The sequence below is a fragment of the Carlito syrichta genome, unplaced genomic scaffold, assembly GCF_000164805.1.
Source record: "Carlito syrichta isolate Samal-C Ts95f unplaced genomic scaffold, Tarsius_syrichta-2.0.1 Scaffold305197, whole genome shotgun sequence".
Lineage (NCBI taxonomy): Eukaryota > Metazoa > Chordata > Mammalia > Primates > Tarsiidae > Carlito > Carlito syrichta.
Genome location: NW_007249293.1, coordinates 349,236 through 364,759, shown reverse-complemented (window position 1 = coordinate 364,759; position 15,524 = coordinate 349,236). Strand labels below are relative to the sequence as shown.

Genomic DNA, 15,524 nt, shown 5'->3' with positions numbered 1-15,524 from the left:
GCCTTCCAAGTAGCTGGAACTACAGATGCATGCCACCATGCCCAGCTAGTTTTTGTGATTTGTTGTAGAGATGAGGTCTCACCAAGTTGCCTGGGCTGGTCTCGAACCCCCGGGCTCAGGTAATCCTCTCGCCTTGGCCTCCCAAAGTGCTGGGATTACAGACTGAGACACTGCGTCCAGCCAGAAATACATTATTTTCAGTCTGTATCTTTTAGAAATTCATTCAGAAATATTTATGGATGAAATGTTATAATATCTGGGATTTGCTTCAAAACAATGTGGAGGGGGGTTTAGTGAGAGTTTGAAACAAGATGGACTATAGGTTGATAATTGTTGAATCTGCATGACAGATATACAAGGATTCATTATTCTGTTCTATTTTTATATTTATTTGAATTTTTTTCCTAGTAATGCCATTGAATTTCTAACCACATAGTATAGGCTTTGGAATCAGGCACACCTGGATTTAAGATTGGCTCTACTTACTAGTTGTGTGAACTTGGACAAGTGACATAAGCTGTCCGAATTTGCTTATGTGAAATAAGGATACTGATTTTCATGGTTCTTTTGAGGATTCAAATATACACAAAGATGTTATATATACATACACATACACATATCTGCACAGCTAAGTTCTGGCCTAACCAGTCCATGGAACCAAACCAAGTAGGTCATATTTAAAGGAAAGACAATGCCTCTCAGTGCCCTGTTTCTTCACTTGCTGATGACTAATGAATGTTTCAGTAGTTCTTTTCTACAACATTTTCAAAAAGCTCCAGAGCATGCCAAATGTACCATGTTCTTCAAGCATTACCAATTAGTCGCTTCCAGATAGACTTGACCTGTTGAGAAACTGTGGGGCATAAAAGTTGATTTCACCACTCACATCTCTGCAGTTCTTTTTGTTTGCCTATACTGTCCATGGTCGCTGCCCACAGCTCTGCTGACCTCCTTAGAACTTTGTGCTTGAACCTCTGATGATCTCCCTTTCCTAGTCAGTAGAGAGACAACTCTCCCTTCTTGTTCCAGCACTTTCAGAAGAGGGTGTCAAAGTGTTGTTATCAGGCTCCTTGTAATTGTGATTGTTAAAATGACCTTTTACTTTTCAAGACACATAGATAATCTGGCAGGGCTGGGAGACACAGCAATCAGTAACATTGAATCTGGTATTACTGCTCCTTTGATTAGCTAAATCCTCTTCCTCAATTTCTCATCAAACTTGACAATTTCTCTTTAGGGTCCTGTTGCCAACTCCTTAGTCTGTCTTTCTTTCCTTAGTTACTATTTCCACCATTCAGTCTGAAAAACAACCAAAGACTTTCTGGGCCTTTGCAAAACTGGACATGGGGTTAGGTATCTATTTGTGTCCCCAAATACTCCAAGAATTAAGAAATTCCGTAAAAATTTTGTTGTAACAAAACGGATTCTCTTTTCTACCTTACATCAATCTCAGATATAACTCTATCAAGGTGCTTTGTAGTATATGATATGTGAAATACCTAGATCATAGTAAACACACAAAAAAAATTTAGCCGTTACTACCATCCAGAATCAGAAATATCGTCAATGTGATGCTCAGAGGATATCTTTTAACAGACCAGGGGTCTGAATTTCTCTGTTTTCCCTTTGGCTGTTAAAAAGAAAAGTCACATACACTAAATATTGTCTTGCTTCCCTTTGAGTTCTCCTTCATGTCATTACATGTTTTTGTCTAAGATATACTATCACTGGGAGGAGGTGACTTATTGAAGACAAGAACAGGATCAATTTAAAAATATCTCAGGAGATTTTCTGGTCATTGTCTGTCCTGTTCGTTCAAGTTGTGTGTGGGTGCAGCATTAATAACCTTGGAGAATGAATAATATTGCCAGTTGCAAAATTGGGACATACAGAAGTTGACTGATAACTGTATTGTAAATGAACCTCAAAGTGGTGGGTGTGTCCTCTAGATCTGAGGGTGTGGTGTACTTTTAGTTACAAATTGAAAAAGAAAACATATAAGTAAATTTAGTTTATTTAGGTTCCAGTAATTCTAATCTTTTAAAATTCAACTTAACATTCTTCCTCTTTTCAGAACATTTAAGTGAACACTGAGTCAAAATCTGAAGCAAATCTATATAGACCTTTTTTGTTCAGTTTTTCTTTTGTTCTCAGAAAAATCACATTAATTAAACTAACATCAGTTGTCTAAAATATATCCAGTAGTCATCATTACATTGGTAATATAAATGTTTGTTTGCAAAAGAGTTTCTGATCATAAAATCTGTAGTCTAAGCAGCATTTCATCTAGAAAAGCAAAAATAAAGTAATCTTGGGAGATTGTCTGGGCCAATTAATTAGCATCACTAATATCTTTAAAGTTATTTCTTATTCTTTATATTTTTCTATCTATTGAAATAATACTGCTATGTATGTGTGTGTGTGTATGTGTGTGTGTGTTCTGCATCTTCTGATCCAGCCTATGGGAGAATCTTTCTTACTTTGTGCCATGAGTACCTTGACTACCCCACCCTACATTAGACTCTTGATGTCAAAAGCAAATGGGCTGGACCATGGATTTTTCATGTAAATTTAATATTTACATATTACATATTAAATATCAGGTTAATATTTGAATGGCTTGGACAGGAAGAGCACTCTTCCTGCTCTATGCTATCGACATGTGCCACATTCCTTGACTTGAGCCAGTCTTCTGCATGTAAGTAAATCTCTCATCTGAACTTTCTTTTTCTTGCTCTTAATCAATTTCTTGATCTCCTTTGGTTTAAAATCTGTCTACTAGAGCATCTTTTTCATAGATTATCTTTTTTATAAGAAGAAAAAAATGTTGTCAGACCAAATTTCAAAAAATGTAGGATTGAGATATATTGTGCTTTGGGTTATTTTATGGTCACTGAGTTTTATAAAGATTAATGATTTGGGAGTAATATCCAATTTCTTATTTTGCAAATGTTTCAGAACAATGTAGTAACATATGGCTACAAAATATATGCGATTTCTCCAAAATTACAGAATTATTTGTTTAATCAATAAACATTTGTGGTCGGGCTAGGTGGCTCAGCCTGTAATCCCAGCACTTTGTGAGTGTATTGCCTGAGCCCTTGGGTTTGAGACCAGCCTGGACAACTTGGTGAGATCTACTTGAAAGACTGAGGCAGAAGGATTGCTGGTGCCCAGCAGGTCGACACTGAGGTGGCTGTGAGTGTGCCACTGCACTCCAGCCTGGGAGATAGAGTGAGACTCCAACTCAAAAAATAAATAAGTAAATAATAAAATAAGCATTTGTATTTATCAAAAGACTTCTAACTAAAATGTTTCACATATAAGATATAAGGCAAAAGAAGACCTGATGCAGAACGTGAAGACAATGGAGGCTCATTTGTAATATAATGAAGGCAAATTGTATTTTTGCTGTACTTGTTATTTTGATATTCAATAATAAGTAGACCCTTTAAAAATAATACTTAGATATTTTTAATCAAAAAATTGGTGTACTCTCTTTTCTCCAAATTGGAAACTAGTTCAGTGGAACAGGAAATAAAAACTGCAAATTTTAAAAGTATTTCTTAATATCAAACACAAATATCCATGACCCTGATGGGTACAGGATGAAGTCTTTTCTACCAAGGTTCACTTTTTAGTTGTAGTGCAATAATCAGTGTCATTTCAAGCTACACATAGGAACAAAGCTTATGTGTTATAGAATGTTAAATAGACTTTTTATTGTTATTATTAAGAAATAAATTCTTGTTGATTTTATGCAGTATGATACTCAATAAAACTGAAGGATACTTAATTTTCTCCAAGTTTTATAGCTTTCTTTATATATATATTGGAGTATAGTTAAATGGGCACATAAAATTACTAATACAACTCATTTAAATATTTTTATTTATTTATTTATTTATTTATTTATTTATTTATTTACTGAGTTGGAGTCTCACTCTATCGTCCAGACTGGAGTGCAGTGGCTGCTCCCGGCCACCGCAGCCTCGACCTGCTGGGCTCCGGCGATCCTTCCGCCTCAGCCTTCCGAGTAGCCGGAATTACAGGCTCGCGCTACCACGCCTGGCTGATTTTTTGATTTATTGTAGAGATGAGGTCTCGTTGCCCAGGCGGGTCTCGAACCCGCAGGCTCAGGCAATCCACTCACCTCAGCCTCCCAAAGGTGCGGGATTGCAGGCTGAGCCACTGAGCCCGGCTCATTTAAATATTTTAAAGATGGGGCCTTCATCATTTAGCTGCCTACAGATTATAAAGTACAAGTTTTCTTTAATTCTGTTCTGTGCATGTTCATAGATTATAAAGCAGTATTAATGTTATATATTTCTGTTACTGACTGGCTCACAACCTTTCAGGACAAGGGTTGGTTTTTGTTTGTTTTTTGTCTCTAACTTTTGTCACTATTTCTAGCACAAAGTGGGTTTCTGACAAACGTTTGTTGAATTAAACAGGTGGCATGAAAAATTTCAGTCACATATAGAATGGATTATCATATACCCAAGTTAGTTTTATTTACAGTCGAGAGAACACTGTGTATAGTTCATTCCATGTTTGAAGACTGATTCTACCATTCTGAATGCTCTTGAGAAACTAGTTTATTCACTAGGTCTTAATTTTTTTTACCTGTAATCAGTAAGTCTTTTCTTGCTAAAATCTACGCCCAAGTTTGTTGGAGGAATTAAATGAGATGAAACATGAAAGGGATTTTGTAAATTCTAATGTGCTAAACAGATGTAAGCTGCTACTTATTCTACTGGGTAACTATAAATTCAGTGAACCCTTGGCAAACCTTTGCCTTTCTGTGACTAGTAGATATTTCCTTAAATATATTCTAAATACTGTATTTGATGTATAGCATTCCTCCATAGAAACCTACTGTTGGTTGTGGCAAATAATATGTTCTGTGTTTGATTATGAAATACTTAAATGTCTTCATTTTTACATGTCTGTGCAGGTTTTTCAGATGTCTGATTTATTTCAATTTTAATTTATTAATTTATCTAACAAAATCAAATAATAATGAAAATAACTTATAGAAAAGCTTATCAGAAGGAAACAATATACTCACTGTATTTTTTGGAAGAGAATATGTGTTCAACCTTAATTTCATAGTTTCCCCCAAATTAAGAATTCCCGGTAGAAATTCAGAGGTTCATGTGAGACTTTCAAACACTTGCCCTAGCAGGCTAGGACCACAGTTTTGTTAAGCTCTTTAATCCCTCAGATTTTTGAAATATGTATTAAATTTAAAATGTATGACTTGTCTAGCTGGAAAACTGAGAACTGTTTTTAAATCACCAGGTCAAACGTTTTAGGTTGAGAAATATCCCCATACATAGAAATGTTATTTTATGCCCACGTAGAATGTTCTGCTTAAAGAAAACTTGACTTAAGTTTATGAAATAAATTCTATCTGCCCTTTGAGTTTAGAATTTATTTTGCCCAAGAATTTATCAGGTTTTCTTTAAATATCAGACTTGTAAATATACTTAATATTGAATTTTTTGGGGTAAGTGCAGCTTTGAGGAAGTGTGTATATCTATCTGCCCCGTACGATTCATTCCCATATCATCTCTGAAAGAGCAAAGCAAATATAGGTTCATTTAAAATTGTACGAAAATGTTTGCTTAAAACAACCTTTTTGGAATGGAAAATGTCAGATCATTGAACTTATATCGCCTTTCTTTTTCCTTAAGGAGAATGGTGTTCAACGCATGTGTTCTGAGAGGCTGCTGCAGTCCAGGTTTGCCTGTTTGTGTCATTGTGTAAATTTGTGTGCATATTCAGTTGGTTTTTAAGAGAGTTCTTTTGACCTGACTCTCCAATAATTTTTTTCTATCCCTTTAGCAGGGAATGCCCCATACTACCATCATCCAGACACACTTCATCGACAGACAGTACTGTAACTTCAAGTGGTGAGTGGACTTGAAAAAGATATTAATATAGAGTGTTAGTATTATAACTTTAAGCCTGATGTTCTGTGACCTGCTGAGACGTGTGCAAATGAGAAGAACATAAGCAAATACCCCTTTTTGCATAGTATTCATACTGTTTGTTTCATCCTGTTGGTAGATTCTGGATCAGAAAATTTGAATATGGCTTCTGGTGACCTTGATGATAAATCACTCAGTAAGAAAGAGGAGGATACAAGATCAGCTTCTACCATGATAGAGACCCAAGGTAAGCTGTTGGGGGATAGCAACATAGTTTCCATTCAAAAACACAAAGCAGGTCTATAAGCTAGTGGAATAACTATCTTTAATAGCTAGTGATATTATTTAATATTAATTTTTTATAAAATAATTTTGAAGGCATAGTCTGAGAAAAGAAGTCTAAGATGTAACCATGGCTTTCCATATGAGATGATACCAATTTGTGTTTCAATTTTGTAGATTGGACAAAAGTTATGATGTATTATAATGGGACTTAAAATTTTCTATGACAAAGATTAACGGGACTTTACTGGGTTTCAACTGTTACACAGATGTGACATCACCTGCTTAGGAGAATTCTTGGAATCCTAATTAGAATCTATCAGGTTAGAAGGATGGACCAATTAGCGATGTCCACTCAGGCAGCGAGGGCATTAACCGGATGGTATATTAGACCCTTTTCTGCTACTTGACTCTGAAAACAAAGTAGTTATTCTTGACCATTCCTAGTGAGACACCACTCTAGTTGACACTCATGGGAGGAATAGGCTCTAATTCCTACCAAAAAATAATAATAATCAAGAAAAATAGTAATAATAATCAAGAAAAATCCATTCTATTCTTTGAAACTGACATTTAAATTTGGGATTTTAGGTGCTAAATTAGAGTAGCCATAGAACTGCAGAAATGGAATCCATTTTATAAGTTAATTGATGAATGTCTTTCCACTCCACCTTGAACCCAATAAAAAAGTTTTAATTAAAACTGCACCAAGGTACCATTTTTCATCTGTCATGTAGACAAAGATGCAAAAACTTGATTATTCTGTGTTGGTAATGTTGTAAGGGGCAAAGAAAACTGTTGTAGAGAGTGTAAATTTTTGTAACTGCAGCCATTCCCCCTTATCTGCAGGGGATACATTCTAAGATTCTAAAACCATGGATATACCAAACCCTGTGTACACTATGATTTTTCCTATATAGACATACCTAGGATAAGCTTAATTTATTAATTAGGCACAGTAAACGACGAACAACAATAAAATAGAATAATTCTAACAATTACTATAATAAAGTTATATGAATATGATCTCTAGCTCTCTCAAAATATCTTATTGTATATAATATTTTCAGACCATGGTAGATAGCAGTACCTGAAACCGTGAAAAGTGAATCCTTTGATAAGGGGGGACTACTGTAACATGGAGGGAAATGTCTAATGTGTATCAAAATGTTAAATGGACATATCCTCAATGAACAACAGTTCATTTCCAGGAATATATCCTAAAGATAATAGGGATGCCCAAATGACATATGTACAAGATATCTATTACAGCCTTGTCTGTGATAAGAAAATATTGGAAGCAAGTTAACTTACCTATCAACAGGAGATTACATTTTGGCATATTCATGTAATAGAATACCAATATGCCAACATAAAGTATGTATAGGGAGACTTTTCTTCTTTGAATAACATAAAATCTATTGTTTCTTAGAAAAAAGGTACAAAATGTTATGTGTTTTGTGGAAAACAGGTAGAAAAACGTTTTTATCTCTGGAAGACTAGGCAAAAATGAATAACACTGTGAGGATGTTAACTGGATTTCTGGCTGGGAGGGAAAATTTTCACTGAAAAACATTTGTGCACTTTTTGATGTGTGGACCATATGAATCTACTATCTGTCTTAAAATTTTTAAAAACCTAAAAATTTTTATAGGGAAAATATTGTATATCTCTGAAGAAACTGATTATCATTTTGTTTTTATTTTCATATAAATTTTACTAATATAATACCTAATGTAAATATTTTTTAAAAAGAAAGAAAACCAATCTGTAACTGCTGACCTTTGTGTCTGTACTGAGCTGAGTGCAGGACAGTGGACTGAGAGGAAAGGAGAACTATCAGGTATATTCCAGTACAAATAAAGTACACAAAAGTCAGGGGAAATTGCAAAAGGAATGGCACAAGTGAAAAGTGCATCTTCTTAGTTCCATGACATTTTACTTAGATAAGTACCATGTTTTAGAAGAATATCATTCCTTATTTCAGCCTTGCTTATGTAATTTTTTTTTTTTTTTTTGAGTCAAGGTCTCACTCTGTAGGCTGAAGTGCAGTGGCATGATCATAGCTCACTGCAGCCTTGTCCTCCTGGGCTCAGGCGATCCTTCTGCCTCAGCCTCCCAAGTAGCTGGGACCACAGGCACATGCCACTACGCCCAGATAATATTTTTTATTTTTTGTAGAGACAAGGTCTCACTGTGTTGCCAAGGCAGGTCTCAAACTCCTGAGCTCAAGTAATCCTCTCATCTTGGCCTCCCAAAGTACTGGGATTACAGGTGTGAACCACCACGTCTGGCCACATATGTAATTAAAAAAAAAAAAGTTTGTCAAGCTATAAAAAAACTACAAAGTTACTAACTGTTCATTCTTCCGTCATTCATTTTCTATTATTATACCAGTAATGTATTCAGTAAAAAAGCAGCATCAACATAAAAATGATTTTTTTAAAAAACGTACAAATGCTCATTTCTATTAGGAAATCTTATACAGCTTAGCTTTCACGTGGGCATGCCTTATTCTAATTCTAAGTCAATAAGCACATGTATATTTTATGTCATATATATTATATATGTTATACTATATATATGTATGTTTTGTAGCTCATAATTTGTCTTATGTGTTAAGGCTTTTGTTACTTACTGGTTGGCCTATATTGCCACCCTCACCATTTTTTTCTCTTTTACTTGCTACTGTTCCCACAACCTCCTTGTGTGTTTCCTTTTTCTCACAGGCACAGGTCCAACTCATGAGAATATTGCATGCCAAGACTCTATGAGTAAGGATAAAACCGCATTCAATCGGGTAAGAAAATAGACACGTTAACAATAAAAGTAATGATATATTACAAATGGCACTTTGTGTTTGCAAAGTACTCTTAAAAGTATTATCTCACTTGATCCTTTCAAAATATTATGAGACTCATAGAATTTAATTATAATCAGCATTTTATAGACAAAGAAGTTGAGGTCAAAATGCTTTTATGACTTGTCCAAGATCGTATTAATACAATGGAGTCAGAACTAGGAACTTTTGGCTCCACCTTGATTTTTCTTTCATTCGTTCATTCACTCATTCATTTATTTATCGAAGATCTGTTGAAAATGAGCTAAATATCACTCAGGAAAGGACTGCTTAAATAAATGAATGCATTAATAAATACATTTGAATAAAAGCGTGGCATCGATTCTAAGGATATATTCTTCTAATCAAGTGAAGAAACGGATAATTACTCAATAGTTAGAGTGTGATTAGTGATTTGAAAGAAAAAATACTTGGGGTGGAAGGCCACAGAAGGGATCATGGAGGAAATACCATTTGAGTGGCACTGAATGTGCTTTAGTTGCACTTCAGAGCTCTGTACCACATTATAAAGAGAGTTAGAAATGTTCATAGAAAAGAGTATTTTCTTAAAGAGAAGACTCCTTGCCATTGTGTAAATTAATAATTATTGAAAAGTCACTTGTAGATTATGAACTCAATTCCATGGTCCTTCAAGAGTCTTGCTTTCATAGTCCTTCTGTTATTTGTGTAGAGTTTTGTGTATGTGTATTATTGTTGCTTTCTCCTGGACAGGTATGCATTGTACTAGTTAGGCCCATTTAGTTACAAGAAACAGACCCAAGCAAGCTAATTCAAGTCAAGAGGAGGTTACAGCAGCTTATTCTGAACGAATAATGGAATAATTGGATATATGATTTGTAATGATCCTTTGAATGTGGTATGAAGTTCAGTCATCAAATGCTCAAGACCCTTATATAAAATGGCATAGTATTTGCATATAACCTAACACGTCCTCTTGTGTACTTCAAATTATTTCTGGATTACTTATAATATCTAATACGATGTAAATACTATGTAAATAATTCTTTTACTGTATTGTTAGGAAATCATGACAAGAGAAAAGTGTATATATCCAATACAGACACAACTATCATAGGCCTAACCACATTTTTTTATTTGAGGCTGATTGAATCCATGGATGTGAAACTGATGGATATGGAGGGCTGACTGTATAGTGTTAGCTAGCATGCATGCTGAAAACGACTGCCCCTCATAAAAAAGTGACAGAGGAAAATACAAGTCCTTTAGTCTTTCATAGTAGAATCTTCTGAGAAAAGTAATTCCTTCTCATCTCAAAAAATATGGCACTTTAATTGAAAACACTTAAAAAAATAATGGATTAGAAAAATGTAGAAATGGCCATGGTGGAATTGGTTAGGATACTCTGGTAATAATTCAGATGAGAAAAAGGTAGTGTGAATTTAGTGAGAATGGAAGAAAGGAGACTAATTTGAGATCTATTTAGGGGTGGAATTCACAGTAAGTGGTGACATATCAGGAGTAGAATAACGTGAGAGTAAGTAGGGAGAAAAAACAAGAAAACTTGTGGGATAAAATAAGATCAGTTTGAGACAGGTCAAATTTCAGGTTGATGTGAGATACCAGTAGTCTGTAAGGAGATTTTATATATGGCTATATATGCATATTCATAAAGTCACTCATGTGACTTTTAAAAGCAGATACACATTTTGAGTTATCAGCAAAAAGCCAAGTGTATGGACAAGATTTCCCAAGGACTGTGGCAGGAAGGGAGGGAGCATTGAGGATAATGAACTCCTGATGGACAGTATCTAACAGCGCAGGTAGAGGAGACTGAGAAGGGCTATTGTGGTGATATGGGACAGGGGCATCACAAGAGGGAAACCAAGGGAAGGAAGGTCTTCAAGAAGAAGGGATTTATAGATCATTTTAGATGCTGTGGTGAAGTCAAGACAAAGACTAATCATCCATTGAATTTGGCAATGGAAGCTCACTGATAACTGATGAGAGCACTTTCCTGGGAGTGTTGACTGAAGGGTAGAGTAGCTAATAGGTCACAAATGGGAGATGAACCAAGAACAACAGCCTTGGACACCTCCTCCCAGAAGCATGACTGCAGAGGACAGGAAAGAAAAGGCCATCACTGGGAAAGATCTGGGATTGAGAGAGGATTTAAAAAAATAGAGAATATTAACGTCCATGAGAACAATCTAGTGTTTAATCTGCATCATTGTATTTGTTACATTTTATTGAAACCTTAGTTTCAATTGTTTAAAAATGTCATGACATGGTGTCAATGGATTTACCAAGGAAATTTGTCTTCTTAGACTTCATTTTTAATAAGAAATTTCTTTGGTTTTCTAAATTTTTCTATTAATCTGAGAATGTTGGATAATTATTAACATAAAAAGGATTGGCTACGTAAAGTTTTCCCATTAGATTTCCCTAGGCAGTTCAACCCTGTTTTTGTGGTAACCTTTGTTATACAGATACATTTATAGGACAGTTTCATGACCTGAAAACATATTCATGTGGCGTAAACACCTAACATAACAGTGTTGCCTACCATCTTTGCCACAGTTTTTCCAGAAACCCATCTAGAAAGCCACATGAGATAGCTGCGTATCACCCCACTTGACCTCTTCATCCATCCAATCCTACCTCTCCCCATCAAGCTCCAGCACATTCCTTGTCTGCAGATTTTCCATGCTTCTCAAGCCATGGCATCTCTCTCCTTCCTATCCAGAGCGCTTATTTATCCATCTCATTCATTTGGCAATTAACCCTAGTTTGCATTGTTGTAACTTGAGTCATGTTTCCAGCTTTTCATATGCTTATGTCATTTTTGCCTCGGCTAGATTGGAAGCCACTTTGGAGCCAGGTTTTTTTTTTCTTCTTCTTCTTCTTAACCCTTTGTATCGTTCTTTGAATACTATAGATGTTTTTGATGAAGTAGGATTAGGTGAGGACAGGAAGTTGGGAAATGACTGGCTATGAAGAATTTCCACTCCATATACAGCAATAAAACCCTTTATGATTTTAGGAAACCAAAGAGGAACCAGAAACAATAGAAGAGCATAAAAGAGAATGTGCTACAGGAGGTAAGGAATGTTTTCTCTCGATCCCTATGGGAACTTTTGTTCCCTGCTGATATTTTTGTGGGTGAAAGCTTTGAGTAAAGATATGCCATCTATGAATTATGCAACTCTGGATAAGATCACACAATAGGACTGATTTTCTTGATTCCATTTGTATCATTTTCAAAAAGTCTATTTATGTTGCATCAACTCTTTGATCCCAGAAAACGTGTAAGAACTAGTATTCTATTGTGAACTAAGAAAAGCTAATGTTGATAATAAATTCTAAGTTTGAGTTCTTTTTCAGTATCCCACCTAAAGTAAATAAGCCAATATTGACAGAATAAATGCTAATAACCTTCCTCAACCTGTCTTCATTAGAATGGAACAGTAAATAGAGTTCAGCCTTGGAGACACACAGACTTCTGTCAAAAGAAAATGTGAAGAAAGTCAGTCTCTGACTAGCTATGTGATCTTGGAAAGTTATTTAACCTCAAGCCTCAGCTTTCTCATCTGAAAAATGGAAACAATGAGTAAAAAAAAGTACACTTTATTGAGAATAGGCTATATTCTAAGTACTAGATTAAACTCTTTATGTGTGTAATTTTATTTAGTCTTCCAAATACTATGTGAGATGAGTAGATTGTGATGAAGTGGCCTAGCATGTAAAATGTGGACAATAACAGTATCTACCACACAAGGTTAGCTGTGAGGATTAAATAAATTAATGTGTATAAAACACTTAAAAAAGTGCCTGGCACAGAAGTTCTCAGAAAAGTTAGCTACTTTTGTAAAAATAAGGTCAGCTTTATTCAGTAGACTGTTTTAAGAGGTTGTGAGTTGTGACGTGTTCAAGATCACATAGCTATGAGTCCAACAAAGCTCAGATTTAAGCCAACTTTATTCAACTTTAAATCCAGTGCTCTTAATAGCTAACAGAGTATCATTTGCAAAGTTGTCATAAAGAAAATCATAATATGTGTAAAGAACTTTGTTCTGGGACTGGCATATTGTAAAACTATGGTTCATGCCATGTTTATTGTTGCTGTTATTGTTGCCATATTTTTATTACTACTATTATTATTACTACTTCTGCTACTAAAATTATTCCTGCTGCTATTAAAGGCTTGATCCAAAGAATGACCAGGATACCAGAGAAAGGCATGCATTTAGCTGTGGGATCAAGTGTAAGAAATATAAACACAAAGAGAACAAATCAAGCTGTCCCTTGAATTCTTTAGGTTTCAAAGACTAGTCACATGCTGAGATGTCAATGATCTGAATGTCATCGTGACCCCAATAGCTTAGCATAACATTATCTTAAAATTTAAGAAAACCATTATTGACTAGCTATCACCTCAAACAAATTTAAATGAAACGCTTTTCTTTAGAAGAGCTAGGCCATAAACAAATGTGCTTTTAGGTGTTAAGTCTTTTTAACTAAATAATATATTATTGTCTTTTCCTAGACATGACAGTCACCCCTCTTCCTGTAACCACTGTGAAATCAGTTAACTTTAGACAAAGTGACAAGTAAGTGCTTCTTCACATAGCATGTTAACATGTTTTATTTTGCTGTTGGATTGTATTTGAGTAAATTCTTTTTCTTACCCTGCAGCACCTCAGCTAATGAGAAGGAGGTGGAGGTGAGTTAAAAGCAAATGTTTTTTCTTTAAAAAAAAAATTGTTCCAGACTTCCCTGCTCCAGTTGCTTCATGCTGCACAAGCTCTCGCGCTAGGTGTCTGTTTGGCTTGGCAATGATGAGGTGCAGAGAAGCCTACGCATGTCAGCATTTTGTTGCTGGGAAGGGAAAGAAATATCTCAGTAAAACTCGGTACTAAATGGAAATATTTGACCACGTCCAATTTTGTCTCCTCACCTTCACGTTATTTTGACAACAGGCAGAATTTCTCAGATTATCTTTGGGGTTTAAGTGTGACTGGTTTACGTTGGAGAAAAGAGTGAAGCTTGAAGAGAGATCCCGTGACTTGGCAGAAGAAAATTTGAAGAAAGAAGTCACTAACTGTTTAAAGCTATTAGAGGTGAGAAGCAGAACATGTGGGGTTTAACCATTTGGTCATATTTCTAGTAAGGTTTGTATAATTTTATATGATTTTACATGTGTGACCAAAGTCAACACCAGATATCAAGCCCTGCCTCACCCAAATGTGAATTGTAAAAACAAGAATTCAGAAGCAACCTGAATTAAAAGTTTTGCTAATAGAAGAATGTCAGCAATAAAGCAAAAATTATCTTTTGAAGTGGGCTGTATGAGTCATCTGCCTTCTCCCTTGATTTTCAAATAGATTTCAGGCAGAAGAGTGATCATGCAGAAAAGCTGAGCGGTAGGAGAGATAGTATCAATTTTAAGCTTCATAGAAGAGAATTGAACATCTACTTCCATTTATGGTTAGCTGAGGAAAGAGAATGGTGACTGACTCAGTCTTGTCACACGGTGGGCAAGCCTGCTGTGGGATACTGAGAGAAGAAAGAGGGTACACAGGACTACAACAACTACTATTATCCTTCCATGTTGTGAAGCTGCCATAAATTTAGAGATGGATTGGAAAATTAAGTGGTCTAATCTGGAATGAAGAATATTAAAATTGAGAAACCACATTTTGTTTTTTATTGTGTATCACATAAAATGTACCACTTTAACCATTTTAAATGCACAGTTTAGTAGTGTAAGTTTATATACATTGTTGCAAAACAAATCTCTAGAGCTTTTCATCTTTCAAAACTGAAACTCTATCCCTATTAACTCCCTCTTTGCAATTTACCCCAGACCCTGGGAACCACCATTCTACTGTTTCTATGAATTTGACTACTCTTAGAGACTTCATACAAGTAGATTTATACAGTATTTGTAACTGGTTTATTTCACTTAGTGTCTTCAAAGCTTACCCATATTATAGCATGAGACAGGATTTTCTTTATTTTTAAGGCTGAATAATATCCTGTTGTATGTATATACCAAATTTTGCTTACTGTTGATCCATCGATGAACATTTGGGTTGCTTCTACTTCTTGGCTATTGTGAATAGTACTGTTAGGAATATAGGTGTTCAAATATCTCTTGGAGACCCTGCTTTCAGTTCTTTAGGGGTGGTATGTATACATCTCCAGAAGTGAAATTGCTAGATCATATGGTAATGCTATTTTTAAGTTTTTGAGGAACCACCATACCATTTTCAATAGCAACTGCACTATTTTACATTGCCACCAATAGTGCATGAAGGTTCCAGTTTCTCCAAATCCTCACCTTGCCAATCTGTGTTCATTTGTTTTTATGGTAGTCATCCTAACGGGTACACAGTGGTAGCTTTGTGGTTTTGATTATTTCTCTGATGATTAGTGATATTGTGCATCTTTTCATATGCTTGTTGGGCATTTATATACAATCTTTG

At 35.3% G+C, this 15,524-nt stretch overlaps 1 protein-coding gene across 1 annotated transcript in view; it reads left to right on the top strand.

Moving 5' to 3' along the window:
- LRMP (lymphoid restricted membrane protein) overlaps positions 1-15,524 on the top strand; it is a 50,734-nt gene that overhangs the window by 20,549 nt on the left and 14,661 nt on the right. Inside the window, exons 8-15 of the mRNA XM_008061296.1 lie at positions 5,700-5,746; positions 5,851-5,918; positions 6,076-6,183; positions 8,948-9,018; positions 12,080-12,137; positions 13,583-13,646; positions 13,732-13,759; positions 14,016-14,156. Of these exons, the coding sequence (XP_008059487.1) occupies positions 5,700-5,746; positions 5,851-5,918; positions 6,076-6,183; positions 8,948-9,018; positions 12,080-12,137; positions 13,583-13,646; positions 13,732-13,759; positions 14,016-14,156 (585 nt within the window). The remainder of the gene's footprint in view (positions 1-5,699; positions 5,747-5,850; positions 5,919-6,075; positions 6,184-8,947; positions 9,019-12,079; positions 12,138-13,582; positions 13,647-13,731; positions 13,760-14,015; positions 14,157-15,524) is intronic.